Below are 27,747 nucleotides of genomic sequence, written 5' to 3'. Positions count from 1 at the left end.
TAATTCATTAATATGCTTTGATTTAAAAAACATACACATAAATAACAAAATTTGTTCGGTTTTCAAAATCCAAATTCGAGTAACTTTTAAGTTTAGTAAAAAAAAATTAAAAAATTGTTGTTGAAACTATGTAATATTGCTCATGAAACATTTATTTTTGAAAATAAATAAATTTTGAAAAAGAGTTATACGGAATATTCAGATATTTAAAAGAATTAAGCGTTTGATATAACTGCAGTTTCGCACTGTCTTTAAATTGTTTCTTTTTTAGTATTTTTCTTCAAATTCAGGCAGAAAGAAATATAACTTTTCATGAAAAGTATTTGAAATACTATTTTTATTAAAAAAAAAAATATTTGAAATTAAAATTTTATTAAATTTTTTTAATTTTAATTTTTTTTTGTGAAATCAGAGCTTCCTTCAAACCAATTTAAAAACGTTTGGCATTATTCCACATTGACATACATATGTAATGGTATGTTTGTTTTTGGGCGTAGTTATAGATAGATTATGTATGTATGTTATACAATATTTATATGTATGTATATATTTCAAATATGTATGTATGCTTTAGCAAATGTCTAATGTTTTTTTTTACTTTAAATTCGGATAGTATATAGTATATGTATTTAAGTAGATTATGTACGTGTATGTAGTATTGCATGTATACAAAAGTAAACAATTAGGAACAATTACAATCATATTTATGACAGGACGTGAAAATATTTCTATTATCTTAGTCGCTTAATTTGCAAGTAAATGTTCCAAAAAGTTCATACTTTTACGGTTGCTGCATAGACATATGTATGTGTGTATGTAATTAGTGTTTCATTTACGATTTTCCAATTGTAATTATATTTAAATATACATATTAAATATGAATATTTATTGATTGTTCAATTTTTTTTTATATTTTTGTTTGTTTTGTTTCAATATTTTCAAATCAGTGTTTTGTTACTAATATGTAGTTATGTACATATTTATAGGCTGCGTTGCGTACTCAGCCTTGTTGTGTGTTTTTGCTTTTGTTTTTCTAGTATATTGATATTATAAATTGTATACAACATAGAAGAAACTAAATAAAAAACTTATTTGTTACTTGTCTAATGAGTGGCTACAAACATACATTTTTCATATACACTAAGATTTTCATTCAGTTTTTATGCATTCGTAATAATACATGAAATAAATACCTTTAATATAAGAGTATGTACTTAAAATTGGAAATTTCCCTATACGCTTGAATTTTTGTTTAAGGTTTTGTTTCACTTTGCTTGCATTTTTCACTTATAATTCATAAATTTTTTATGATTTGTTTTCAAATAATCCTATCATTTGAGTTATAATTAATTTGTTTTTTATTTTACTTATCCGTTAAGTTAAAATCACCCGAGATATATACGCGAACGCGACCAAATTCCGCGATGAATTTGGCTTAGGTACATACGAAATCACGATTATTTGCGTTTTATTTTATTTTATATTATATTAATTTCCATTTAAGTTATGTATTAGTAGTTGTTGGTTGTTGTTGATTTGTTTGCTTTTGTTAATATTTTTGGTACATTTAATTTTTAATACTTTTTGTGGATGTTTTCCCATCAGCATCATTAGCATCATTAGCGCTATTACGTTTGAGACAACCCTGTTTAGCAGTGTGATTATGTTCAGGTTTATGCCAGACTTTGTTGTTGTTTTGTTTTCTTATTGTAAAATTCGAAATTATAGTTGTTTTTGGTATTGTGGTGCATATTATGCACATTCTATTGTCATTAAAATTAAATGCCCAAAAATTTCGTTTTGTCTTGTAAAGTGCGTGCTCTGTCAAAGGCGGTAAGTAACAGTTGAATTTAAGTATATTTTAAATTTAATGTATATTTTAAAATTAATGAATATTTTAAGCGAGCATAAGGAGTCTAAGAGAGAGAGAGAGAGATTTGTAATTTGTCTTTAACATTAGGCAAAGTGAGCAGGCATAAAACATAATACAAACTAGTAGTCACGTTGTAGACAACAGTCATAAATGTAAGCTTGGCTTCAGTTCAAAACTAAGCTTTACAAACATACCTATACTAAAAGCAAATTTGGCACTCATACAATTCAATTTGTGACATGTTACACCACTACAAAAATAGCTCATTTATAATGCTTTTAACTTTTAAAGTACTTATTACAGTTGAAGAAATCAACAATTAAACACAAAATTCCTCCTCTCACAAAGCACGACTTAATTTTTGTCTTCATTTCTGAAATATTAGTATTTTTATATTATTTTTAGTAGTAATTTACTTATATTGAGATCCGGGGGCGGAGATCTTTAAATATCAGTTTAGCAGTTTTTAACGCGACGACGAACGACATTTTATACCGACCGATTGTTTTTTACCGCACGACAAACGAGTATTTTTATTATTACGCGACTTATTTGATTATACCTATTTCTATATTCCCCCATTCAACGTTACTATTTATTAGTTATTATATTACCACATATTCAGTTGAATGTTATTTGTTCTGTTTTTCAACACTTTTTTACAATTAAGTTTATTGTACTCATAAAAAAATAAATATATATATGTATATTTTTAAGTTTGTTTGCAGTTTTTCATATGCATTTTTAAGTTTTCATTTAATATTCTCACAAAATTCTAATTACTAAAAGTCTTCAAAGTATTCATTACAATTTTTTTAGGTAGGCTAGATTTGTTAAAATTTTAGAATTACTTACTTTTGATAAAAAAAAAAACAAATTAGAAAGTTAACAAAATTTAAAATAAAAAAAAATAAATATTATAAAAAATGAAAAGAAAAAGTAGAAAATCAAAATTTTGCGTATAAGAACACAATTCTTTCATAGAAATTAGCTGTAATTTGCCGTTAAACCTTTATTACTTATGTATAATAAACGAATGAATAATAAATAAAAAATTGTATTACTGGCTTCAGTTGCATATTTCAGTATTAATAAATTCACTAAATAAACTAAAATATTTTTATAATAATACTATTGCCATTATAAAATTAAGTTTTTTTTTAAGTTATACAATTCTATTGTTTACATACATTTTATTTGAATGCGCACCGTTAGTTAAGTCTTATAGAACCGATTGACCGCTAAAACCGATATACGACCGAATCAACGACGAGTTGGGTGTATGCACGTACATACCCCATGGACGAAGAGTTAATAACCGAGCGAACTATATAACGAACGAACGACGATTAAAACGCGAAACGCGAAACCGATAAAACCCGAAACGCGCGCGACTAATGTTCTAATACGAATGAAAGGGTTTGAAAGGCATGTGTGAAAAATGACAGTATGCGTACATAAAGTGATTGAATGAAAGAAATTAAACATTTTGGATAATGTTTTTTTTAATCCAAAACTCAAACGCTCAACATTGCTTTGAAAAAAAAAATTGATATCCAAAAAAATTAAAAAAAAATAATAATTAATTTAGTATGCAATAATTGCAATTATATATATAAAAAAACTTAAAAACATAAGAAATATTAACGAGTATGCAGGACAACGCACCCAAAATTATTAAAAAATGCTTCGAAATACCGCCTAACGTTTTTGATTCAAGTTATTGAAGAAAATAGTGCCCTTTAACGCTCATTCTGGGTGCACGCATGGCGAAACTCGAAACCGGTGCAACACACACCTACATAATGAAACAAATACTTCGTATGTTGATAAGTTTTAGAGTTTAAAAACGAAAATTACTAGAAACAAAACATAAATGCATTAAAAATGTGTCTTTAATGTGAGAATATATAATTAATTTCAGTCTTCTGGTCGATAATTAGTAGAAAAACGATAAAAATAACGTAATAAATTCAGTAAAAAATAAAAAAAAATGAATAATAAAAAAAAAAAATAAATAATAAAAAAAAAAAGAAAAAAAAAAAAAAAAAAAAAAAAAAAAAATAAATAAAAAAATAAAAAAAAAAAAATAATAATTGTAATTAAAAAAAATATAAATAAAATAAAATAAAAAAATTTAAAAACAAATAAAAAAGAGCAATAAGCTATTTAAACACACGTATGTATATTTCGCATGCAATTTTTCACAAATGACTTTACCCTTTCATTCAGTACTTTATTTAGTAATTATATAATAATTAAGTATATCACGACAGTGTTTTGTATACGCGACGCGACGACACGATGACCCGAACAAACGAACGGATGTTTGCTTTTTTATTATTATGTACGTATTTTCAAGTCGATCAAAAAATTGACCGAAATATTAATAAATAATTTATTTTCCCTACAATTTTCAAAGATTTTTTGCTACGAAAACCCTACGCAATGTGAAATTAGTAGTGTTGTGAATAAAAAAATATACAAAATAATATTATAAATAGCATATGTTTTAGCGTGTATTACTAAATGGTTTGTGCCTATTTATAAGGTTGTTCAAAGCAGAATCAAGTACATACGTTAATAACTAAATTAAAATTTCCACACAACTCTTAACATTGAATTCTATTTTCTTTCCTGTAGTAATATAATTTTACGATTCAATGTTTCGTTGGATCTAAATGTTTTTTAGTAAGGTCGGTACTTAAAATTTTGTTTCTCATTTAATATTATGTAAGTATGTTTGTATAATAGATATATTCTATGCTTATGTTAATAAATGTTAGTTTTCATACGTAGTTAATTATGCTCACAAATACATATTTTGTTCTCCAATAAAAACTGTCTGATTTTTTATTAGTTGTGATTAGTACGATTGTGTAGGATTTGTGTTAAAGTTGAGGAAAAGTTTTGATTGAAAAATGTTTGCCTTCTAATGTGTTTTTGTTTTCTTTTTACTTTTCTTCAAGTTTAAACCTTTTACATTTGCTGCTCAATTTCAATTTACGATCTCAAACGTATTTATTATTGAAATATTTTTTTGTTTTTTTTTTTTGCGTAATAGTTGTTAGCATTATATAATTTTTAATAAAAGGTTTGTGTACTGTTAAAATAGTACCACAATATCGCAACTTTCACATATATGTACATATATATGTATATGTATAAGAGAAAGAGGACTTACGACTGACAAAAATTTTAAACCATCTATTGTTGCTGCATAACAAGCAAACGCTTTCGTAAATTCTTCTCTTTCGACATTGCCTGGTGCGAGACTGTAGGCAATGTTGTTCTAACCAATAAGCCGATACCGTTTCTTTTGTAGTTTTTCTCCCCAACTCCATTTCATTTGCTGACTTTGTCCCCAGTAACTGTTTGTTTGGCTACCCTTGTGTCTTGTACCATTTGGTAGCTTTTATGTGTTTTCTTTACCCCTGCTTCCGTTTCAAGCAATTCCCCCAATGCCTAGTACATATTTGCTCTTTAAATGTTGTACATAGCGCCTAGACGCTCGGAAAGATTAGGCGGGAATTGATCGACGAAACGACGCCAATTTTCTTCACCCACCTGGGTTTTGAAGCCATGTAATATCTGTAAAAAAAAAAAAATAAAAAAGTGAAAAAGGTGACTTTAGTGTTTTTTGTATTTATGTGCATTGTCCGTTATTTCTCCCAAGTATATTTTTTTTTTCTTATATCGGGTGATTTTTTAAAAGCTTGAAACTTTTTTTTTTAAAAAAAAACGTTAAAATAAAATCATCGGTTCTTTAAAACGTTAGATTGGTTCATGACATTTACTTTTTGAAGAGAATTTCATTTAAATGTTGACCGCGGCTGCGTCTTAGGTGGTCCATTCGGAAAGTCCAATTTTGGGCAACTTTTTCGAGCATTCGGCCGGAATAGCCCGAATTTCTTCGGAAATGTTGTCTTCCAAAGCTGGAATAGTTTTTTAGACTTGACGTAGCCCCACAAAAAATAGTCTAAAGGCGTTAAATCGCATGATCTTGGTGGCCAACTTACGTCCATTTCTTGAATGAATTGTTCTCCGAATTTTCCCTCAAAATGGCCATAGAATCGCGAGCTGTGTGGCATGTAAATCAAACCACATTCAATTTAAATGAAATTATCTTCAAAAAGTTGTCATGAACCAATCTAACGTTTCAAATAAAGAACCGATGAGATTTTGCAAATTTTATGCGTTTTTTTTTAAAAAACAGTTATCAAGCTCTTAAAAAATCACCCGATACAACAAAAGTACTGAGCATTCATGTAAGTGCTTTAAACATTCTATGTTGCTCATACGACGTGGTGTACTATAAGCATACAACACATTCGATGCATAACCTTAACTGCACATAACTTTCTTTTGTGTAGAGTGAAAAATTTTGTATTCGAACTAATTTTTTTGGAGCTAACAAAATTTATTGCAATGGACCGAATAAGTCACCGCTATTTAGATGATAGTAAAATCATTTAGACACGGTTTAAATGGAATTGAAAAGCCTTTTTACGTTGGAACCTTTTCTTCATGTAAACACACAACATCAAGCAGCGTTTGTTAAAAAAAAAATCAGCACCCTAACGTGCATGTATAACAACAACCGTTACCTTTTGTATCATTTGATGCAAGTCTTGTGGCGGATTCACCCATGAAGCCACTGCATCACAGAAGAATATAAAATCTGGCACTACGCCACCAGGATTTACGGTAATCATGTGACACATTCCACGAAATGCTGAATCCTTCTCATCATTATCTCTTATATGACGCAGAGATGTACACCTGTGTGTGAATAGATAGATAATGAATATGCAATTATTTTAATTTAACTACCAGCAGTACAGCCATAAATAGCAATGTGTTTTTTTTTTTTTTTTTGTATACAAACGTAAAACGAAAAAACACTTACGCTTTTCTTGGCAAATCATAATTAAGTACAAAATGTAAATATTTTATATTACATGAAAAATTATACATATGTAAATGCAAGGTGTGGTGGATTATTTTGCTTCATTATTACTTGTTTGAAAAAAAAGCAAATGGATTTTAAATTTTTTAGTGGGAATGGGGAAGAGTTCAAGTTAAAGTTGTAGGGAGATTGATTTTCGAGGGTCGGTGGTTGAATTAAAAATCGTATAACATATAGAAATCATATATAAAGTGTTACACACCACTGTCGTACAAATTCTGGCAAATAAGGAGCCACTTCAACTGGGCACACATAACCTAGACGACCGATTGTTATTGCTAAAAAACAGAAAAAACAGAAATAAATGAAAATCATAAATTATATTACATATGCGTTTAACAATTATACAAATAAGTTACATAAATCTTTGTTTTTAAATCAATATTAATACAGGTGTTAATTAAATTTGTAAATAGAAACTTTGCTATTCAACTGAAACCATCAACGCTTAAAGAATGCAATGTATGTAATGCAATGACTGCTAAGTTACACATATATATGTATGTATTATGTATGTATGTATATACATTTCTGAAGAGAATTACAAATTACTTACATATTTCATAAGACAAATGAACTTAATAAAAAAAAAACGAAATAACATCATGTGACAAACACTTGAGATTTAGATAACTGAGTGCAATCGATATGGATACATACATAGTTGTAAACAATTTGTTCAACAAAATAAGTTAAATAAAGCTAAATACTTCTTAGATGTTCGCCAGTACACATTTTCTTTTGGTTTTGACCGAAACGAAATGCAGTGCATAATTTCATGTTTGGTACAAAATATGCATTGAAGTGTGATGAATAGGCAACATTCGAAATAAATGATCTAACTTTAAGTTAAATTTTGTTTGTGTTGTAGTAATAAAATGAGTTTACAGCGCTTAATCGCATAAAAATCCGCCTGTTCAGGTCTTGATCGTTACGACTGCATTGAGGCAGTAAAATACGACTATGAAATAAGATTCAGCATAACTGTGTATATTGAGAAATAGCAATTTTCTATACTCGAAACTTTCAGTTTCCAGACTGCTTTAACTATAGTGAAATTAAATTGTGCAATTGTTCCCAAACTAAGTGTGAAGAGCGTAGTGCTTTTATGTATTAATTGTAGAATATACGGACATGGAACAGCCATGCACTCACAAATGTTATTAGAGCAGATAGTTACAGTTGAATTGAGACGTATACAAATTTTGCGATCAACAATATCAATAGTTGTAAATATATTTTCCGACTTATCAATTACATACCTGTATTTTCGAGCAGCGTTTTTGGTGTATTTGGTCTATTTATAATCACGAACAGTTCGTTGAGTACGAGGTGTATGTACTGTCGCGTTTCCTCGCCTAGAATTCATTAATTGCAGTTATATGAATGCGGTTAATATAAAATAATTCGCAAATCGAACAAACCTAGTTTCATGCATATTTCACCAATTGCCCAGGTGGCATTATTACATACGGAAATGTAATCAGGATTTAGATTTTGACCCAAAATCGGAAAGAATTCCGACATGAATGGATGTACATGCTGAAAACAGGCTTTAGTCAAGTCGCCCAATAATGCAAACGATGATTGTCGCACCTAAAGAACGAAAAAAAAACATATGAAGTGATATAAATACATATATCTACAAATATGGAGTACAAATGTTTGTAATACTTACTTCTGGCAACACATCTTGCATACATTGATAGAGCAATTGCATTATATTGCTTTTGACGACTAAAGATTCAATATGTCCATCTAAACCCTCAGCCAAACCTGACAGCAAATCTAATGCAACAATCATGCGCTCCTTATCTGGATGCTCGAAACCAGGATTTGTTTTACAAGCCTATAATATATAAATTAATTATTGTTTTACACTCATATATTTCTAAGCTTTAACTCACCATATCCTGATTCAGTGTTTGTTCTATCAGCGATATGCAACGTTGGTAAACTGGATCGCAATAAGGTAAGAATCCAGACTGCAATGCGGTAGCGATACTTGACAAACACTCCAATAGAGGAAACAGATCTTTATCATCATCCTTGAGTAAGTTCCACTTTTCAATTAATGGTGGCATCAAAATGTCAATATATTGTGGTTTATTCAGATGGTGGCCCACCGAATCGGCTAACGTGCCAACTGCATCATATAGAATAAGCAAGTTTTTATGCTGATATTTCGAAAAAGCGAACACTAGCGTTTTCAATATATATTCTAAATATGGCACCAGTTCAGTACAAGCCTCTTCTTCAAGTGTGGCGAATGCAGAGCAGGCTGCCTCTTGTACGCGCTTATTGGAATCTAATATACGCTTAAGCAATTCTTCCATTAATGGTTTCAAATATTGATCATGAGGCTGATTTACAACCCAATTAGCATAACGTGATAGTGTCCAACAAGTGATGGATCGAACTAGCGCTTTTTTATCTGATAAACAACTAATCAAATAGGGTATCAGTTCGGGCAAATGCTGTATCATTCCTTGCATGCAGCCTTCGGCAATTGCGCCTAATGCCAATACACCGCTCTCCTTGATTACCCATTCCTGATGAAACAGAGTATCCTTGAGAATAGGTAAAACAATGGGTAAACATTCTTCGCGGAAGACATTTGCTAGAACGTCCAATGCAGCTGCACTACATTTTCGTAAATTCCATTCAGACAGGGAACTATCGTCATCTAGCACGTCGTCTTCATCATCTTCATCTACACCTGTTTCGCCGGATTTGATTGTATGCGTACGAGATTTATGGAATCTGGGACGTATGTCCTCCTCTCGATCGGGCACCATATCATCCTCTTCAACATTTCCTTTTAATAGGATGATATCAATTTCAGAATAACGCATTCCATGTACCAACACAGGTGCTAGTTGTCCCAAATACGGCGCCAAGACTTCTTTGCAAATATTCTGCTCAGCAAGAGATAACCAGAATTCCGAGGCTTCTAAGGCTACACCTTCATCTGAGTCTTGAGTACGCATTAACATATACTACAAATAGAAGATATAATTATTATATATTAATAAATATACTTTATAAACACATTTATAAAGAAACAAATGCATGGCAAAGATTTGTTCTATTTTTTCTTTTTTTTTTAATTTTTGACAATTATTTATTCACTCACCTCTATAATTTGTGGCATATGCGGCAACAAACGATCCATACGCACTTCCAACAACATAACCAATCCGTGACATACATTCTTTCTTACCTCGTGATCCTCATCAGAAGATAGGTTAAACAAACTTTCAATGAATGTGTCTATATGGAGCATCAAAGCTTGTGATCGATTTACAATAAACTGATTTATACAAGCTATGGCATGTGAGCGAATCTTTGGGCTATTGTGGCTGAAATATTGCAGAAATTTCGGTATCATAACGTTTAATGGCCGATTGAGTGCTGCCGAATCAAGTATTTCAGCAGAGTCTTCGCATATTTTCTGTAACGCACTGAAAGCACCTTCACATACATTGTAATCTTGTGAATCTAGCATATCGCATAGGGAGGGTAGTAATTGAGGCCAATTTTGCAGACCGCCATTACTGGCGATAGTCGTAATTAATATACCGACAGTAGCACGAATTAGCGGTGAGGGATCGCCAATAGCTTGTAAACATTCGTGCTTAATATATTCGACAATCTCTGGCTGCAAGTTATTTCCATGCATTCGTATATTATTTTTCAATATTAAACCGCTGAGGGAGCGCGTTGGCTCCTCTTCCGTTTTAAGTTTTGTCAGTACAAAGATAAGATAATTGTTGAAATCGGGATACTGATTTAATTCCTCCAGTTTCTGTGAATTAAAATATCACATAAACAATGTAGTGTATATAATTAATATACCAAAAGTACTCTGCATAATTTTGAAATTCTTATACAAATATTCGCATAATAGACTTTGTAACTTACCAGTTGAACAGCCATTTGAGTGGCTGTGTCAGGAGACTGAGACTGTTTAAGGATTGTAATTATTTGCTGTAAACCTTCGGCTTGCGGTTCCCACGTCATCTTGTCTTGCTTTGTTTTCTTGTAAGGGGTGAAATACCTGTAAGAATTAAAGTTTTATAATGAATAAAAATAAAAGGTTCGCTAAAGGGTGCGCGCTGGTGTCATGCGCGTATCAGGTAAGGGCAGACACGGGTGCGACCACTTGGCAGACGAAATATACACTCCTATTTTATATCGTATATATGTAATCTAATGCAAAATTTTTACAATATGTAGTAATAATTTGCGACCTGTGTAAATTATATCGATCGATAAAAAAAAAAACGGAATACTGAAACCTTCGTTTGGCATTCGATGTATTATTCACCGTTTTTAACAGATTTTTGCACGCTATTTTGTGTCTGGAAGTAAACTTTTTTATTTTAGTTAATATCGACAACGTACCTCAGATAAAACCACTAAAAATAGATTACACTTATTTGTCTTTAATTTGGCGACTTTTCAAACTGAAAAATACTTTTTTCCGCAATTAAAATATTCTTCCACTAACTTTTCTCTTTTTTCCTTCTTGTCTAGTATAATTTTTTCAGGGAACAAAAAAAATTAAAATGAAGTTTCAACTTTCGTGACCTGACTCGCGTTCTCTTTCTAGCTTATGACTCAATAACAGGTGTGTGAACGGATCAGCGTGAGGTTGCGCGAATTTACAAGGGGTGCCAACGTCATATACATAGAGACCAATTAACATTATTGCCAGCACAAAACCGTGTAAAGTATCAAAAAATAACAATAAAAAGTTTATAAAAATTAATGTGAAGATAATATTGTATAATGATTTATATAGTTAAAGATTGCAGTTTGCCATTTTCGGCTTAGTTTTTCCGCCATACAAATAGGTCTTTATTCTAGTTGCAACTGTGATATATTTGAGATTTTCAATAAATTTGTAAATCTAATAGATATCAGAACTGACCGTCGATAGTGTTTGAGTATTTCTGAAATATCGATAATCGCGATAAATTACTAGCAATACTATTTGAAACGCCGGCAAGTTACTAAAATTGGTGGGAATGTGTATTTTCTGGGTTTTGTTAGTTTTCGGTATAAAGTAAGTTTAAACGTTTTATTCAGTTATTTAATTTAAAATTGATAATTAATATGTCCGATGATGAGGACATCCAGTATGTTAAAAGGCAGCGCACACTGCATTACGGTTCTCTGGAAGAAGTAGAGAGAAAGCGCCAGACAGCTGCTATTGCGGGAGCAAGCTCCACAGCCACTGCATCTACTTCAAGTGGTGTTGCGGTTACCAATCAACTCGAAGATATCGAATCTGATGAAGATTACGAGGAGGTGAAAAAACCGACGGCGCCAACGTTACCGCCGACTTCTGGTGCTTTAGCTAATAAGATCGATGACGACTATTTTGACTTAGAAACAGAAGTAGCGAAAGACAAAGAAGCGCTACTAAAAGAATTTGAACGCAAAAAACGTGCACGTCAAATAAACGTTTCCACCGATGATGCGGAAATAAAAGCTAATTTGCGACAGTTAAATGAACCGATATGCTACTTTGGGGAGGGTCCAGCAGAAAGACGGCGCCGTTTAAAAGAGTTGTTAGCTAGCTTAGGGGAAAATGCGATTAAGCAAAAACAAACCGAAGAGGAAGAGCGAAAACAACTTCAGAAAGAACAAGAAACAACATGGTACCACGAAGGACCGGAGGCCTTACGCGTGGCAAGAATATGGATTGCAGATTACTCCTTGCCAAGAGCAAAAACACGTCTAGAACATGCGCGATCTCTTCTAGATGTACCAAGCGCAACACGCGCTGGCCGATTAGTAGAGCTTCAAAAGCGTTTACATGCCTTAGCACCGCAATGCAGTCAAGTGGGAGATACGCGTCCAGTAAGTGGAGTAGCGTTTAGTGAAGACTCTAAATTTATTTTGACTTCGTCATGGTCCGGATTGTGCAAAGTTTGGACAGTACCAGATTGTAAGCTGCTGTTAACACTTCGAGGTCATGCAAGTTATGTTGGTGGTGTAGCATTCCGACCAGGCGTGACGCAAGATGATAAAAATGTTGTAGCAATGGCTTCTGGTGGTCATGATGGAGCAGTGAAGTTGTGGGGCTTCAATTCGGAAGAATCTTTAGCAGATATAACAGGGCATATGCCACATAGAGTTTCCAAATTAGGGTTTCATCCATCTGGTCGTTTTCTAGCAACAGCTTGTTATGACTCCTCTTGGCGCCTATGGGACTTGGAACAAAAAACTGAAGTCCTGCATCAAGAGGGGCATGCCAAAGCAGTTCATAGCCTTAGCTTTCAAATCGATGGCAGTGTCATCGTGACTGGTGGACTTGACGCATTTGGACGTGTATGGGATCTAAGAACAGGTTTGTTTTTATTTTATTTATTTTTTTCTTATTATTTTGGTAAAATAGCGTGTTTGTATTTTTCATTCAGGCCGTTGCGTAATGTTTCTCGAAGGTCATCTGGGCTCAATTTTTGGCGTTGATTTCTCACCAAATGGATTTCATATTGCTACTGGTTCACAGGACAATACTTGCAAAATTTGGGACTTACGTCGTCGACAGCCAGTTTATACGATTCCTGCACATACAAACCTAATATCAGATGTTAAATACCAGCGAGATGGTGGCAGTTTTCTGGTTACATCCTCCTATGATTGCACCACAAAAATTTGGTCAAATAAAACTTGGCAGCCGTTAAAAACATTATTGGGACATGATGGCAAAATAATGGCTGTTGACATCTCACCCGACTCGCAACATATTGTAACGGCGTCTTTCGATCGTACCTTCAAAGTGTGGGCATCGGAGAGCTGATGCTAAAAGCAAACTTTCTTTTTTTGCCTTTTGACATTTTGGTATCGTTTTTTGTTTATGAAAAAAAAGCTACATACTTAATTTTCGTACTGTTGAATATAATAACGTTAACACTGTTAGATTACTCAATTTTTTGTTAGCTTGCTTTGCGAGTAACAAGTGCATTTCGTGTAACTTTTGATTCGATGACAATAGACCAATTAACATTTTATCGAAGACTGTTATATTATTTGAGAAAAAAAAAAAGCTGTGTGCATGGAAAACGTTTTCGCAAAAAAATCTTTAGTTGAAAAAGATAACATAACTACGTTTAGAACGTCTTTAAACGCGTTTATTGATGAAAATTAAAAATGTATGTAATTAATAAGAAAATAAAACTGGTTTGTTATGCATTTAAATGAATGTGGAATTGATTGTGGCTGGAATGAGGTGAGCAATTATTCATATAGAATGTCTTAGTCGCATTTTGCATTCTAGGCGAAGATTTCATGATGTTTTTTTTGTTGTAGCGGTAAGTTCGTCAAACAAATTGTTTTGATTTTCTTCATCATTTCTTTCAAAAATCTTATTATTAAATCGTATAAAAAAAAATTGATAAAGTTATTGCTTTTTTAATTCTGAAAAATTGCTGTTTTTAGGTTGTCGCACCAGATGTGCCCCTTAAGGAGTTATGTACATGAGTTTACGGGTTTCAAAAAATCGAGGCTAAGTGCCATCTTTAAACGCGTTTTTCTCGAAACTTTGTTTTTGAATTCAGTTGGCAAGATTTCTCGAGTACTTTGAGATACAATTATTAAAGACTTGGACGAAGGATTTTTTTCCGTTACAACTATTTGAAAAAAAAAATGTCGGAAATTTTTTATTTTTGTAAAATAAATCCAATTTTTTTTTTCCTTCGTTCAAGTTCTGAGTTAAGGTTTTAACTAAAACACGTATTTTTTCTCTTTAGATGATCCTGTAAGGAGTTATCCTGCTTACGCGGACGCATCTTTTTTCCGAGTGGTCACCGGAAATAGCGTCGCATTGGCCCAGTTTAAAATATTTGTTTCCAAAAATTTCAGAATTTCTTTGTCAATAGTGTATGTTTGTAACAGAAAAAAATATCTAAACAAATATTTTCTTTTTTATGTACATACATATATGAGAAAAATTTTTTTTGACAAAATACTTTTTTTTAACACGAAGAAACCTATGTAACCCCTTAATGTAGCAAAACTCATTTTTATCGTATTTTCGTGCAAAAATAATATATTAAACTTCCACTTAATTTTATTTATAGTTATTATTTTTTTACTTTATTTTTATTTTCAACTTACATTTAAAATTATGTGTATATGGTATATGTATGTATATATGTATATTAAATTGTAACTAAAATTTAACTACCACAGATAGGTTGCATTACAATAAAATTTTATACATTTAATATTACTAAATAGAAATTAACGTATGAAATAATATATATGTAGTGTAGGTATGTATAGGAGTAGTTCTATGTGTATGTATGTTTTGTGTTATGCAATAATAGTTGCTACCTTATACGAGTGCTTAACTGAATGCACTGCTTCTTGAACATTTTAATTGAGCGCATACATTATTATATAGTAGCGCATACATACATACATATATTTGACATATAGTACATATATGTATAAGGAGTATGTAAATTTTTAATATTAATTGAAATTTACACATGCATACATACATACATGTGGGATTGCAATCCTGACCTGACCTGACCTGCGCGCACGCATGCAACTCTTAACATACGCCCTGAATAAATGGTAAGTCCACGAAAACAATGAACACTGACAGCGACGGTTAAAAAGAAACACACACACGATTCTGAGACTTGGTACGCAACGGACGCGTACTGGTGAACAAATATACACAAGCAAACTTGCTTTTCATAATTATTGAACGTTTCCCATAGGTAGTGAATAAATTGTTAAACTAAAATATAAGAAAGTTACATTTTATAATCATTAAATATAGTTTTAAAGTTGAATGCATAAACCAGTGAACGTGGAGCGAACTTGGATCTACCGTTTTTTCAAAGAACGTCCCAGAAAGTGGCAGAAGTGTCTGGTGATTTGGACTTTGTGTAAGGTGACGGCTTTCGACCGTTAAAGACACCGTTAACCCAAGCCGTTATGACGCTGATTCGGCGTTGTTAAGCGCAGTCGAGAGTGAGCAGCGATTCAGATTATGCGGCAGCAGAGAGTGAGCAGTTTAAGCAATTAGCATTGTCTTCAGTTAGCCAGAGCGTCGAAATAGACAGAGAGATAAATGATACGTATGGCGTCCCTTGGCAGCGTAATTTTCAAAGAATTATCTATTAACGGGTTTATGTTGTTAGCATTGCTAGACACTGGTTGCGATCTATGCCTCATGCGTTGCGATGTGTTGATGAAGTTAGGGAAGATTGATTTGTCCAATGATATAAATCATCTTCGTGGAATAGGAAATAGTACACGTACCACTATTAGTAGTTATAAAATAAAGTAGTAGTAAAATTTGTTTGACTGATGATACTCCGGTATTTCAAGGGCCAAGACGACTGTCCTATTCCGATAAGTGTATTGTCGATAAAGAGAGAGGCATAATCAAACCTAGCGTTTCAGAGTATGCTTCGCCGATCGTATTGGTGGGGAAAAAAGGCGGAACTAAACGTCTGTGTTGTGACTACCGACGTTTGAACGAAAAAATCATGAGGAATAATTTTCTAATGCTACTTATGGATGACGTTATCGAGAGATTACAAGGCGCAAAAGTATTTACAACGTTAGATTTACGGAATGGGTTTCTCCACGTGTCGATAGAGTCAGGTTCGCGGAAATATACGTCATTCGTGACCCATCAAGGTCAATACGAATTCATTCATGTTCCTTTCGGTATTTCCGATTCCCCGGCAGTATTCACTCGATACATTTTCACAGTGTTTCGAGATTTAGTGAAGGATGGCGTCGTGGTAACTTACATGGACGATATGCAGTAGTCGCTAAACCACTGTCTGACCTGTTACGTTCTTGCTGCAGTTGATGCTTTTTCGAAGTTTGTGTGGTTGTACCCGGTAAAAAACACTGGAGCCGAGGCAGTCGTTGGTCGTCTCGAAAAACAAGCTGCGTTCACGGGAAATCTCTTTAAAGATTACTGTGCGAGGGAAGGTATAGAGCATCTCGTAATAGCTACGGGTGTTCTTCGGGGCAACGGACAAGTGGAACGAATACACCAAATTGTAGTACCGATGATTTCTAAAATGTGCCGGGAGGAGTCTGAGAATTGGTATAGGCACGTAAATAGGGCACAACAAATTATTAACAATACACCGACACGTAGTACCAAGTTTTCCCCGTTTAAAATTTTAACTGGGATAGAGATGAGGATTTCGGGTACGACAGAAATAAAGGAATTGATAGAAAACGCCACCTTGAATGAATTAGATTCAGACCGACAAGCGTACCGACATTGTAAATACAATATTGTTTCCCACATACATATGTACATGTGATTGTGTTCTTTGTTTGCATTTTTCTTACGCTGAAATATTTTTTAAAAATATATTTTTTTATTACACTCAATTTTGTGTTTAGAAACATGCACACATTCATACATATGCATGTGTGTATGTGTTAATGTATAAATATTTTTTTTTGTTTTTTTCTTTAAAAAATATTTTTAGTCTATAACTGAGATTTATTTTCTTAAAATGTTGACATATTAATAAGTGTTCACTATATGGTACGCAGTTACATACATACATACATTTTCTAACATTTAAATTTGAAAATGCAAGCGGCATTTCTTTAAATATAAATTTACAAATAGTTTTGAGGATATACATACATACATACATACATGAGAATTGAAGTCACAATATTTTTTTTTAAATTATTAAAAATTATTCAAAAATAAACAAATTTTTATGTGGCTGCACAGGGTTGTTATACGTAAGTAGAAACACCCATTTTTTTTAATTCTCTGCCGTCTCTATGTATGTACATACATATATGTATGTATATTTTAATATTTTTTAAATTCTTATTTTCGTTTTTGTTTTTACATTTCATTCATGCTTAGCCACACATGCCAATCTCAGTGCATGTCATTAGTATCCAATCATCGCGCTCTCTTTTGTTTTTATTTTTATTTTTATTTTTATTTTTTCTTTTCATAGTTTTTGCTGTCTATAACTAAACTGTCATTAACTAAACTTTAACTAAACTAACCAATAAATCAACTATCAACAATAAATGCAAAATCGCATTCCTTCGTCGGCAAATTCTCACAAAGCATGTGACAGACACACACACACATATCCTGCTTTGCATTTATCGAGCGCCTTTGTTTTGGCCATATTGTGCGTCGTCATGTTCACATTACTTAGAACATATTCTCAACCAGTTGCTCAACTCATTTTCTATATCTTTAACTGAATACCGTTTTGAAACTTTTTGTTTGTGTGAAACAAGCCCTTAAGACACTTATTCAAATGTTTTCTTGTTTAATTTTTTTTTGTTTTTGTTCTTTCAGCTACATATGTCCGCACTCCTTTGGATGGAAGTGCTGCTCAGACGCTCGTATCCGGCGCCACCATTGACTTTTTGCACTCCGTCTCTGCGGCTGTTTGTTTGCCGTGCGGCTCACTGCCGTCCTCGGGCGTTATGTCGATGCGATGCGCCTTGCTCCACACCACCAGATCCATTATGAATGCCAGGAACATTATGCCGGCGGTAATACCTGGTGAGATAAACAATTAATAAGTGTTAATTAATTTAATTATTGACTTTGACTTGTGATAAAGACGAAAAACATTTTAGAGTATATTGTGACAAAAAAGTACCCGGAAATTGTAAATAAAACGCAAAATATTATTCAATTATTATTCAATTCTTCGTCAAAATTTATTTTGTCGCCTCCCCACCAGATGTTATACACTTATGCCAACGATTTTTTCAGTCCTCGAAATACTTTTCATAAGCACTTTTTGGGATGACCTGCAACTCTTTAGCGAATTTTGTTTTATCTCTTCGAACGACTGAAAACGAGTGCCATTCCGATGATTGTTGACTTGTTTGCATGTCAAATCGGAATTCGCAGACCTCTTTACGGTACTCTTTTTTAAAAAAAATTCAGCTTTATCGGAGCGAGTAGTTCAAGAACGCGTTTCACACCCAAAATATCCTCCAAAATTATTCGAACGGACTCGAGCTCCCTTGCCATCTCTCTAACGCCTACCTGACGATTTTCAAACACCATATCCTTTACTTTTTTAATATTTTATTAGAAATAAAAATTTTGTTAGAAATAAAAAAATCGAGACAAACTCTTTGTTCGATATATTTTTCCATTGTAAAAAATCGCAACGCACTACTGAGGTGTACTGACTTAAGCAGCTGTAATCAAACTAGTTGACAGATCGCGTTCATATTTGGCATAGTAATTAAGGATAGTCCTACCAACTTGCAAATTTCTACTTTTTGGCAAAATAATTTACCCGGGAATTTAATAACAATTTCCGGGTGCTTTTTTGTTAAAATATATATTCTTACCGAGAAAATAGTGCCTAAACGTGTCTGAATCGTACAGCGAGCAGGCTCCATGCTTGCCGCACACCGTTTTCCAGAGGAGACACGCCGAATCGACCACCGCGCCATAAATAATTGGACAAGGAACATTACCGAATAATCCAATCGCCGACTGTATGATGCCCATAGCCATGGCTTTGTCTGTAAAAATGAATGAAATTATAATTCATAAGCGTTAGATTTTAATAAAGAAAATAGTAACCTGAATTTCAATTTACAAAAATTATGTTTTAGGATTTATAACTAGACATTACAAGTACTCGCTGTGCTAAAAATCTTGATACCTAACCTCACATTAATACAGCAAATATGTAGTTTTAATTAAATACGTCTTAGATGGTCTCATAAAAGTCGAATTAACTTTTTTCTTCTAAATCCTTAATTTTAAATAATTTTGACCTAAATATAGTTTTTTTTTAGAATCGGTTTTGTATAACATTCTTGTTAAATATTCAAAGGGTTCTAAGCAGTCAATTCTCTGTGCTGAAATATTATAAAATATGGACCAAAATGTATTTTTGATTACATTATACTCCATTTGGAAATTGGGGTTTTGAAAACCAGATCCAAAGATCTCCATTGCTTGGTATCTCCAGCATTCTTTATTGGTTATTATTTGACCGAATAGACCACGTCCAGAAAAAAAATATAGAGTGTACACGAAGACCGCAGAGAGTCGATTCCGCGCCTTTCCAAGCAACTTGGACTGACTTATGGAACGACTTGGCGTATAGATCTTAAATTCAAAGCGTACAAAATATAGCTTCTGCAAGAACTGAAGCCGCTGGACCTTCCCACGCGACATTGCTTCACTCTATGAGCTCTTAAAAAGTTCCAAGAAGATCAGACGTTTTCGAACCAAATTTTGTCCAGCTCAAATGTTCAAAGGCAAAATAGCCACATTTGTGACAAAGAGCAATCTGAATCGATTGAAGAGCTGTCATTTGATTTAGAAAAAAATAACGGTTTGGTTTCTTCAAAAATGATGCCGGAGAGAACCTAACTGTCAATGGCGACCGTTATTGCGCCATGATAACCGATTATTTGATGCCTGAATTGAAGTTCGTGATCTCGGCGACATTTGGTTTCAACAAGACGGCGCCAGTTCCTACGCATCGCATCAATCAAAGGTTTTATGGAGAGGACACTTCGGTGAGCAGAAAATTTCACGTTTTGGTCTGCTTGATCGTGTGATATTACACTGTAAGTCTTTTTTTTTGTAGGGTTATGTAAAGTCTAAAGTCTATGTGGACAATCCCGCTGCGATTCAGGCCTTGGCGCAAAACATGACGCGTGACATTCACCAGTTACCAGTCGAAATGCTCGAACTTGTCAACGAAAATTGTACTCAACGAATAGACCATCTGAGACGTAGCCGCGGACATCATTCGAAAGATATATATACTATATGTGACCCGGTCTACGGAAAGGGGGCTTAGGTGTCAAAAAAAGGAGAACAATTAATGAGATAAGGAGAAACTGACGATTATTTTTAACAGCTTTTCCCAGAAAACTAGTTTTCGCACGTTAGCTCCCTTTTCGTAGACCAGGTCACATATATATATATATATATAATTATGCGCTCTCTAAATGTATTTTCGAAATAATATATTTTAAACTAAATTACTAAATACTTTTTGATTTTGCTTTCTTCTTACTTACCATTTGGATGTGTGCAACGCATCACCAACAACATGCTGCCCACCTCCGATGTCGAATGCATAAACACACAAACGGCGAATATAATGATGAAGAATATGAAATTCTTACAGTTATTAGCGCAATATCCGCCGATCGCTTGGTTCTTAAAAGCTGCAAGAACAGATAAACACGCGCACGCAACAGAAAGTTGGTTGGGTGGGGTAGAAAGAAGAGAAAAGAAGAAAAATGGGGTAGGTTATGACAGTGACTCGAGGAAATGGGTAAAAAATAATTAATGTATATGAGAAAAAATGAAATAAAATGCAATAATTAATAAATGAAAATGGCAAAGCCATGCAAATGAATGGCTCTAAATATGCATATTATATATAGAGTAAATACTATACTATGTACTAACATATATATATTCTTTATAATGAGTATTAAAATATGTAAGACTGATAAATATATGGAGTGTATAAAAAAAATATAATAATATAATTTTTTGAGAATGAAGTTCCTAAAACTAATTTCAAGAAGGGTCTAGCATTAATACCTATAGTACGAGGAGGTGTTAATAAGTTAAATCAAAGTGGAATGAGTTCCCTATAAATTTCTAAAAATTCAGAAAAATTATATTTTCAGGTAGTTGCAGTACGTGGGCTCCTATTTATTTGTTGGGATTATACTATTTTTGCTGTCCTGTACCATTTCCTGCTTGATTTATTTTTACATTAGAATTCAAAACTTTTATATGAACAATATGCTCGTTTATAGTGCTGCCTTGGCCAGTAATCTATGCCACATTTCATGAATATATCTTGTCTAATAAAAAGATTTTCATACCAGAATTTAATTTGGATCGGTGAGTTTATATGACAGTTAAATGCTGCTAAGGTGCGATATCGACGATTCCGGCAAATGAGCAGCTTCTTAAGGAGAAAAGTACGTTTTCAACGTTTTAAAAACTATATCTCAAAAATTAGGACACTAGAGTTCACATACAGACTGACAGATAGAGAGACAAGACAAAATCAACTCAGCTCGTCACGCTGATCATTTATATATAAATAATAATCATTAGACTAACACAAACCATTTACAAGCACTTCATTATAATTTTTTAATGCAATAAGAATTTCTATGTGAAAGAAGTAACGACCGCTGCTGGATCGGCCATTGATTTTCGTTTGAAAAATAAAAAAAAATAATACATATATATGTATATTTAAAAACAGTTTTCAATTTTTTATAAAAAAAATATTAATATACATATATGCATATGCATATTTTTTTAATTTTTACTAAAAATTGAACCGCGAAGGTTGAAAATTTTTTTAAAATAATTGTGAATTGTTTTATTTATTTAGTGATTTTAACATTTTAATTATTATTTTTTCATCATTTGTAATGCCGAAAAACCTAATTAAAAATAACTTTCAAACTGTTAAGCCCAAAATTCCAGAATGAAAGAAAAATGTTAACCCCAAGTTTGCGTACTACTACGTGCTTTACCATTTGTGTTATCTTTTGAAAAGAAACGTTTATTTTTAAGAAAATATCAATATAGTTTAGCACTTTTTATCTCATTTAAATTTGATTTCTTTTGGCTATGCAAGTAGTTTTTCAGTTGGAAATATGACACTCATTCTGTTTTTGTCTTTTTTTATTCGAGCTGTTGATATAAAATATAATGCTTTTAGTATTTCTTACTACAATTTTTGCTTTTTTTTTGAAAAATATTTTATAAATTTTTAATTCTGATTTTAATTAATTAATTAAAATTTAATTTTCAATTTATAATTCCGATCGGGATTAAATTAGGTTTTTTTTTTATGATCCAAATATTTTTAATTAAAAAATTAAAATCCCTTCAAACTTCATACTTAGTTAGGCATAAGCATACATTTAGGATATAACCAATTAGATAAACTTTTGGAAATATTACTCTAGAAAGGCGTATATTTTATTTATTTATGTCAAATTGAAATAATTCTTAGTAAGAAAAATTAAACTTCTTATGATTTATATGAATGAAAAGCAAAATTGGTTGCCTGTGGTGAAATTTGACTTTGGTGAAATGTTACGTATACGCATGGCGCACATGCTTTGAGCGAATATGGAAATTGTGAGTACGAGTAAATAGATGTGTATGTATCTGTGTGTGTGTATGAGTATGCATGTAAATAACGCTTTCAAACTTACAATCTGGAATGCATGTACAGTTACTGAATAAGGTGCCGTTATCAGTCAATGCTGACGCTGCACAACCCGCATGACAGGTGGAAATATATATACGACCATCCATGCCGCAAATGGGGGCGTAATTACCCGTATCACAGGAACAATTGAGGTCACATGCTGGTTCGATCATGGCGGGACTGTAAATGCAAATGAATTTCGAATAAAAAATGTATGCACATACATATATTTTATAATATGTAGGTATATGTATATATGTATATTACTTACGAATCACTCGTAGCACTCTTGTAACCAGCAAAATCGTTCATGCTACATCCCACGAATATCAGCACAACCATGCCGGCTGAGTAGAACAGCGCTGTAAATGCAATCCAAGCGGCTACGGAACGCGCCGACGGTTTCAACTTCAAAATGACCAAACCGGATATTACAATGCCCACACCCATGACGAGTATGCCACAAAAGGCGGCAATCATGCTGGCATCATAGGTGGTTAAACGGAACTGTGTTTCGAGGTATTTCGGTAGGAAAGTATAGAGTCCAGCGATTGGCAAGAGATGGAAGACACAAGAAGCCGTGCGGAACATCAAAATGTCATTTTTCAGTTGACGTCGTACGGTCTTTGGAAAATCTTTGACAATAAAAATAATTGTTCAACATTTTAACATTTAAAAATTTCAAAGAAGTTTTTACAAGGAAGTTATCAAACCTCTCAATTTCGGCTTCTCATCTACCTCCACTGCGGCTGCAGCCTCATCACCGCCATCCGCTTTAGCCTCGCCGGCATTGGGGTTTCGTTTGCCGCGCAACTGTTTTGGGAATGAGAACATTGCAAGAGAAGACAGCAACATGAGAGTGCCAATACCGACTGGTCCCAGCCACCAGGCACCAATCCAACGTGGATCGCTTGCATCGAAGCCGGGATTGGAGAAATTCACATACCAGCGTGTACAAAATGAGCCCACAATAAAACCGGAAGCGGGTCCCAAAATGCGTACACCAATTGTTATGGCCATATACATGGGTGACTGTTTACTTGCCACATTATCATCTATGTAGGGTATGCCTAGTGTGGCTACTGCCGTCTGTCCAATGCCAGAGCTCAAGAGACTAGCGAAGAATATGCACAGTACAATAACGGTGATTTTTGAGTGTGATGCCTGCTCCAGTTTTTGATCCTCATCGCATTCTACAAAAAAGATAATTATGGTTAAATATCGGAAAAAATTGAGAAAGCATAAGACTTCTTAGTCAAATGAAGGATTGAAATCAGTAATAATAGAGGTACTAAGTACAGTACCTGAAACAACTCGAAAACGACAAAATCAGTCCAATCTGAATCTCTATTCGGAGAAATGTACGGGTTCCGATATCGGCGGATCTCACAAATGAGCACCGCCTTGGGGAGAAAAACAGGTGTGCGAAATTTCAGATTGATATTTCAAAAACTGAAAGACTAGTTCGCTTATATACAGACGGACATGGCTAATTCGACTCAGCTCGTTTGTATATAAATATTTTGTCTCGTCTGAATGGATGAAAACGGGCCAGCCCTGAAAGTATTCGACGCAGTACTCGCCGGGGGAATCAGAGGAAGACCTCCACTCTGATTGAAATACCAGGTGAAAAAGGACCTCAGCGAAGAGCAAGAACGATTGGCGCGCTGTCGAAAACTCGGCTTTAACTGCATTAGCAGCGCCAATGAAGAATAAGAAAAAGATGAATGTCTTAAAACCCAAAGACTTTCGCGAGGCACACCACAAATTGAGGAAAGTCGATTCCTGTACCTAATTTTCACTATTTCGTATCTCTTAAGTATAAATATATAGTTAACATACCTGAATTGGAATTCGTTGAGTTCTGTCCCGGTATGCACAGATTCATTTCGTGTGAGCCCGGCACATTGGCCAACAATGCACTGAGACCGCCTTCCAATGCGTTCGCACTTGTCGCATTTATTGTGTCATTCATTCCATGCAGTCCATAACTGGCGTGCAGCATTTGACCATGTAAGGCGCGCATTGCCGCATTACCACCATTGCCGCCGTTACTGAGCGTATCAAGTGATTGCATCAGTTGTTTGCCAAATATAAAATGCGGCAATGAGCAAGCGAAAGCTGCAATGGAGAATAATACCATGCCGCAAGCGATCCAACGTGGGCGATGACCACGTCCCGCGAAGTAGGTTAACAACATAGCGGTACTAATTTGACCCATCTCACTGGCGCTTAGTAGAAAACCCGTCGTTTTCGATTTAATCTGAAATAGTTTCTCGATGGTAGTGATCACCGACACGAAATATGTCATATACATGCCCTGTAAAATGTAGGCGAGCAAAAAGACCACCATGAAGACATTGGTCGAGGCAAAGTTACGCGCCCATTTCGGCCGACAGCCGAATAAACCGCAGCCGGGAGCTTGTCGATCGCCATTACTCAACTCGGAATCTGTATCCGATTCATCCGGTTCACGCGTTCGTGTATTTTTTTGTGCGTATAAGCCGGTAAGTGGATCTTGTTCATCATACTTGTCTGGTACGCCCAAGCCGATACCATTCTTGCCGTTCATTAGCGAACCATTATTGTTGCCCTGATGATTAACCGGATAATGTAACAGACCGTTTTTGAGGTTATTAATTTGTTCGGCATCTTTCCATTCGTTGTTATTACTGGTCGATTTGGTGTATAGTACAGTGGTGGGATCACCTAGTGTTTCATTCGCATCTTGTCCTGCTAGACTGCCGTCTTCCGCTCCATTAATACTTGCTGTGCCAACTAAACTGTTGTCTGTCAAGCCAGTGTTGCCATTACCATTGTTTAGTGCAGCACTGTTACCATTACCGTTCGACAGTAGTGGGGTCCAGGCCTGCGTAGAATCACGTCGTGTACCATTCTGATAACCATTACTGCCATTCGCATTGCCGTGACCATTGTGTAATGGTGTGCCGTTCAGACTAGCATCGCCATTGCTGCCATTGTGTTTGTAGGGTGTACCAGCTGGACTTGAAGCTGTGCTTGGCTTTATCTGGCGTTGTGGAGACTGAAAATTGAGCATTTGTGGATTTGCCGCGGCATCGACGTCGCTGGCATTTGTCGAGGGATTCATATTTTGTTGTAGCTGTCGGTGTTTTTTAGTTGGGGTAGTAGGTAATGTAGGAGTTCGTTAGGGTTGGTGTTGTGTAGCTGGGATATTTTTGTTGGAGGGAAGGGTGGATGGGTGTAAGTGGGATTTGTGTGTTTCAAATTTAATTATTCTATGAGATTTCTACTAAATATTCATCCATTTTCGATATCTAATTTTGACTTTTTGTTATTGTAAAATAGTTGATAACAGTTAAGTTCCCCGGTTGGAGCTTCTTAATTTCTTTTTGTATAGTTTTGTTTAGAGTTTTATGCGTTTGTTGTCTTGTTGGTGTCTTAACAAAGACACTGGCAGCTTATTTTTAATCGGTTTTACGAATTATTTTCAATATTTTGTAGCTTAAACGAGGTAGTTTTGAAGTTGAAGGTTGTAAAGTTTGCAGCTTCTGTTTTTTATATGGCAGTGTCTGGAAATAGAAGAAATTGAAGGAATTAGTTTATAAAATCTTCTCAAAAATAATAAATAGTTTCAAAGAACAGTGGAGAAACACCAAACCGGAAGGTTTATTATCATAGAATTTTAGGGATTTTTTTCACCCAGAAGGCTAATGATAAATCCACCTTACAGATGAATTGTTTCTTATTTCTAGATCACTTATTTGGGCAGTGGGGAAGTAAGTTCGACTCTTGCAATGTAATGTGTATGCGTAACAATTGTTTTAAATATGAAGACTCTCACAAGTAGAACCTTTTAAATTTACATGTTTTTGAATAATTTTTTTGAATTTAGGAATGTTTAAGAATTCTCAAAGGCTATACGAGACCACCTTCGAAGTCGACTTTATGTTGTATAGGTATAACAATCGAATTAAATAGATTCTTTCAAGTTGGTTTAATGATGGATTTCCTAAGACTGCTTATTTTTGAACGATTTTTTGAATGTAGGAATGATTAATCTCAAAGAATATAACGGGGTTTTCAATAAGATTGCCACAAAAGTTGAAACAAAAACAGTTTGGGATATCAATGAGGTTCTTTATTTCTGTGAAAGTATATTTGAAGCCTTTATTTATGGAACTCGATTTTTTTGCATGGCCACGATTGCAAAATTCCAGACGCTGAACTCAATTTTCGACGCTTTTCAAGCATAAATCAGCCGACATCGCAGCAATTTCACCTGATCGCTGAAGATGATTTTTCGATGAAAATCCGGATCATTTTCAAGTTGTTGCTCAGCTCAATTCAAGAACATATGACGAATCTGGTGGTTATACGGCTTCAGTTCTTGCGCCAATTTGATCGTCGCAACGACTGCTAGCGGCAGCAATATTCTCGACACTACGGGCACTTTGTCTTTGTCTCACTGGCACGGGAACATTTTGTACTGTGGCGGAGGATTCAAATTTTTCCACTAGACGCTCAATTGTTGATCTGACGGGCCGACTATGAAGACCATAAATTGGACTCTTAAAGTTGAGGCCACTGACTCCGTATTTCGGTAGTAAATTTTAATAATTTCAACTCGTTGTTTGATCGTATATCTTTCCATGATAAAATGGCAAACCTTACTGAAGAAG

The 27,747-nt window shown here is 34.0% G+C and overlaps 3 protein-coding genes across 6 annotated transcripts in view; 1 reads left to right on the top strand and 2 right to left on the bottom strand.

The window, feature by feature from the left end:
- Window positions 1–549: 549 nt before the first annotated feature.
- On the bottom strand, window positions 550–11,430 carry LOC126761301 (transportin-1-like). Its single transcript, XM_050477354.1, has 10 exons — window positions 11,250–11,430; window positions 10,767–10,902; window positions 9,979–10,650; window positions 8,750–9,841; window positions 8,521–8,691; window positions 8,267–8,438; window positions 8,105–8,200; window positions 7,045–7,120; window positions 6,481–6,655; window positions 550–5,464 (listed from the first exon to the last, which is right to left on the bottom strand). The coding sequence occupies exons 2-10, from the start codon at window positions 10,863–10,865 to the stop codon at window positions 5,357–5,359; spliced, it is 2,661 nt and encodes an 886-aa protein (XP_050333311.1). The 5' UTR covers window positions 10,866–10,902; window positions 11,250–11,430; the 3' UTR covers window positions 550–5,356.
- Window positions 11,431–11,840: 410 nt separating this feature from the next.
- Window positions 11,841–14,054, top strand: LOC126761307 (U4/U6 small nuclear ribonucleoprotein Prp4). The gene is made up of 2 exons (XM_050477361.1): window positions 11,841–13,203; window positions 13,274–14,054. Exons 1-2 carry the CDS (start codon window positions 11,964–11,966, stop codon window positions 13,654–13,656), a joined length of 1,623 nt encoding a protein of 540 aa, XP_050333318.1. The 5' UTR covers window positions 11,841–11,963; the 3' UTR covers window positions 13,657–14,054.
- A 3,734-nt stretch (window positions 14,055–17,788) lies between these two features.
- Window positions 17,789–27,747, bottom strand: part of LOC126763673 (solute carrier organic anion transporter family member 74D) — a 122,064-nt gene continuing 112,105 nt past the window's right edge. For all 4 annotated transcript variants that reach the window (XM_050481387.1, XM_050481385.1, XM_050481386.1 and 1 more), the window contains exons 6-12: window positions 24,929–26,637; window positions 23,800–24,279; window positions 23,358–23,721; window positions 23,091–23,266; window positions 20,907–21,056; window positions 19,209–19,385; window positions 17,789–18,396 (exon numbers count right to left, since the gene is read on the bottom strand). In XM_050481387.1, the coding sequence (XP_050337344.1) occupies window positions 18,227–18,396; window positions 19,209–19,385; window positions 20,907–21,056; window positions 23,091–23,266; window positions 23,358–23,721; window positions 23,800–24,279; window positions 24,929–26,195 (2,784 nt within the window). In that variant the 5' untranslated portion in view covers window positions 26,196–26,637 and the 3' untranslated portion in view covers window positions 17,789–18,226. The remainder of the gene's footprint in view (window positions 18,397–19,208; window positions 19,386–20,906; window positions 21,057–23,090; window positions 23,267–23,357; window positions 23,722–23,799; window positions 24,280–24,928; window positions 26,638–27,747) is intronic.

The sequence above is a fragment of the Bactrocera neohumeralis genome, chromosome 6 (assembly GCF_024586455.1).
Source record: "Bactrocera neohumeralis isolate Rockhampton chromosome 6, APGP_CSIRO_Bneo_wtdbg2-racon-allhic-juicebox.fasta_v2, whole genome shotgun sequence".
Classification (NCBI taxonomy): domain Eukaryota; kingdom Metazoa; phylum Arthropoda; class Insecta; order Diptera; family Tephritidae; genus Bactrocera; species Bactrocera neohumeralis.
The sequence above is the reverse complement of the archived record's forward strand: the minus strand, read 5'-3'. Positions and strand labels throughout refer to the sequence as shown.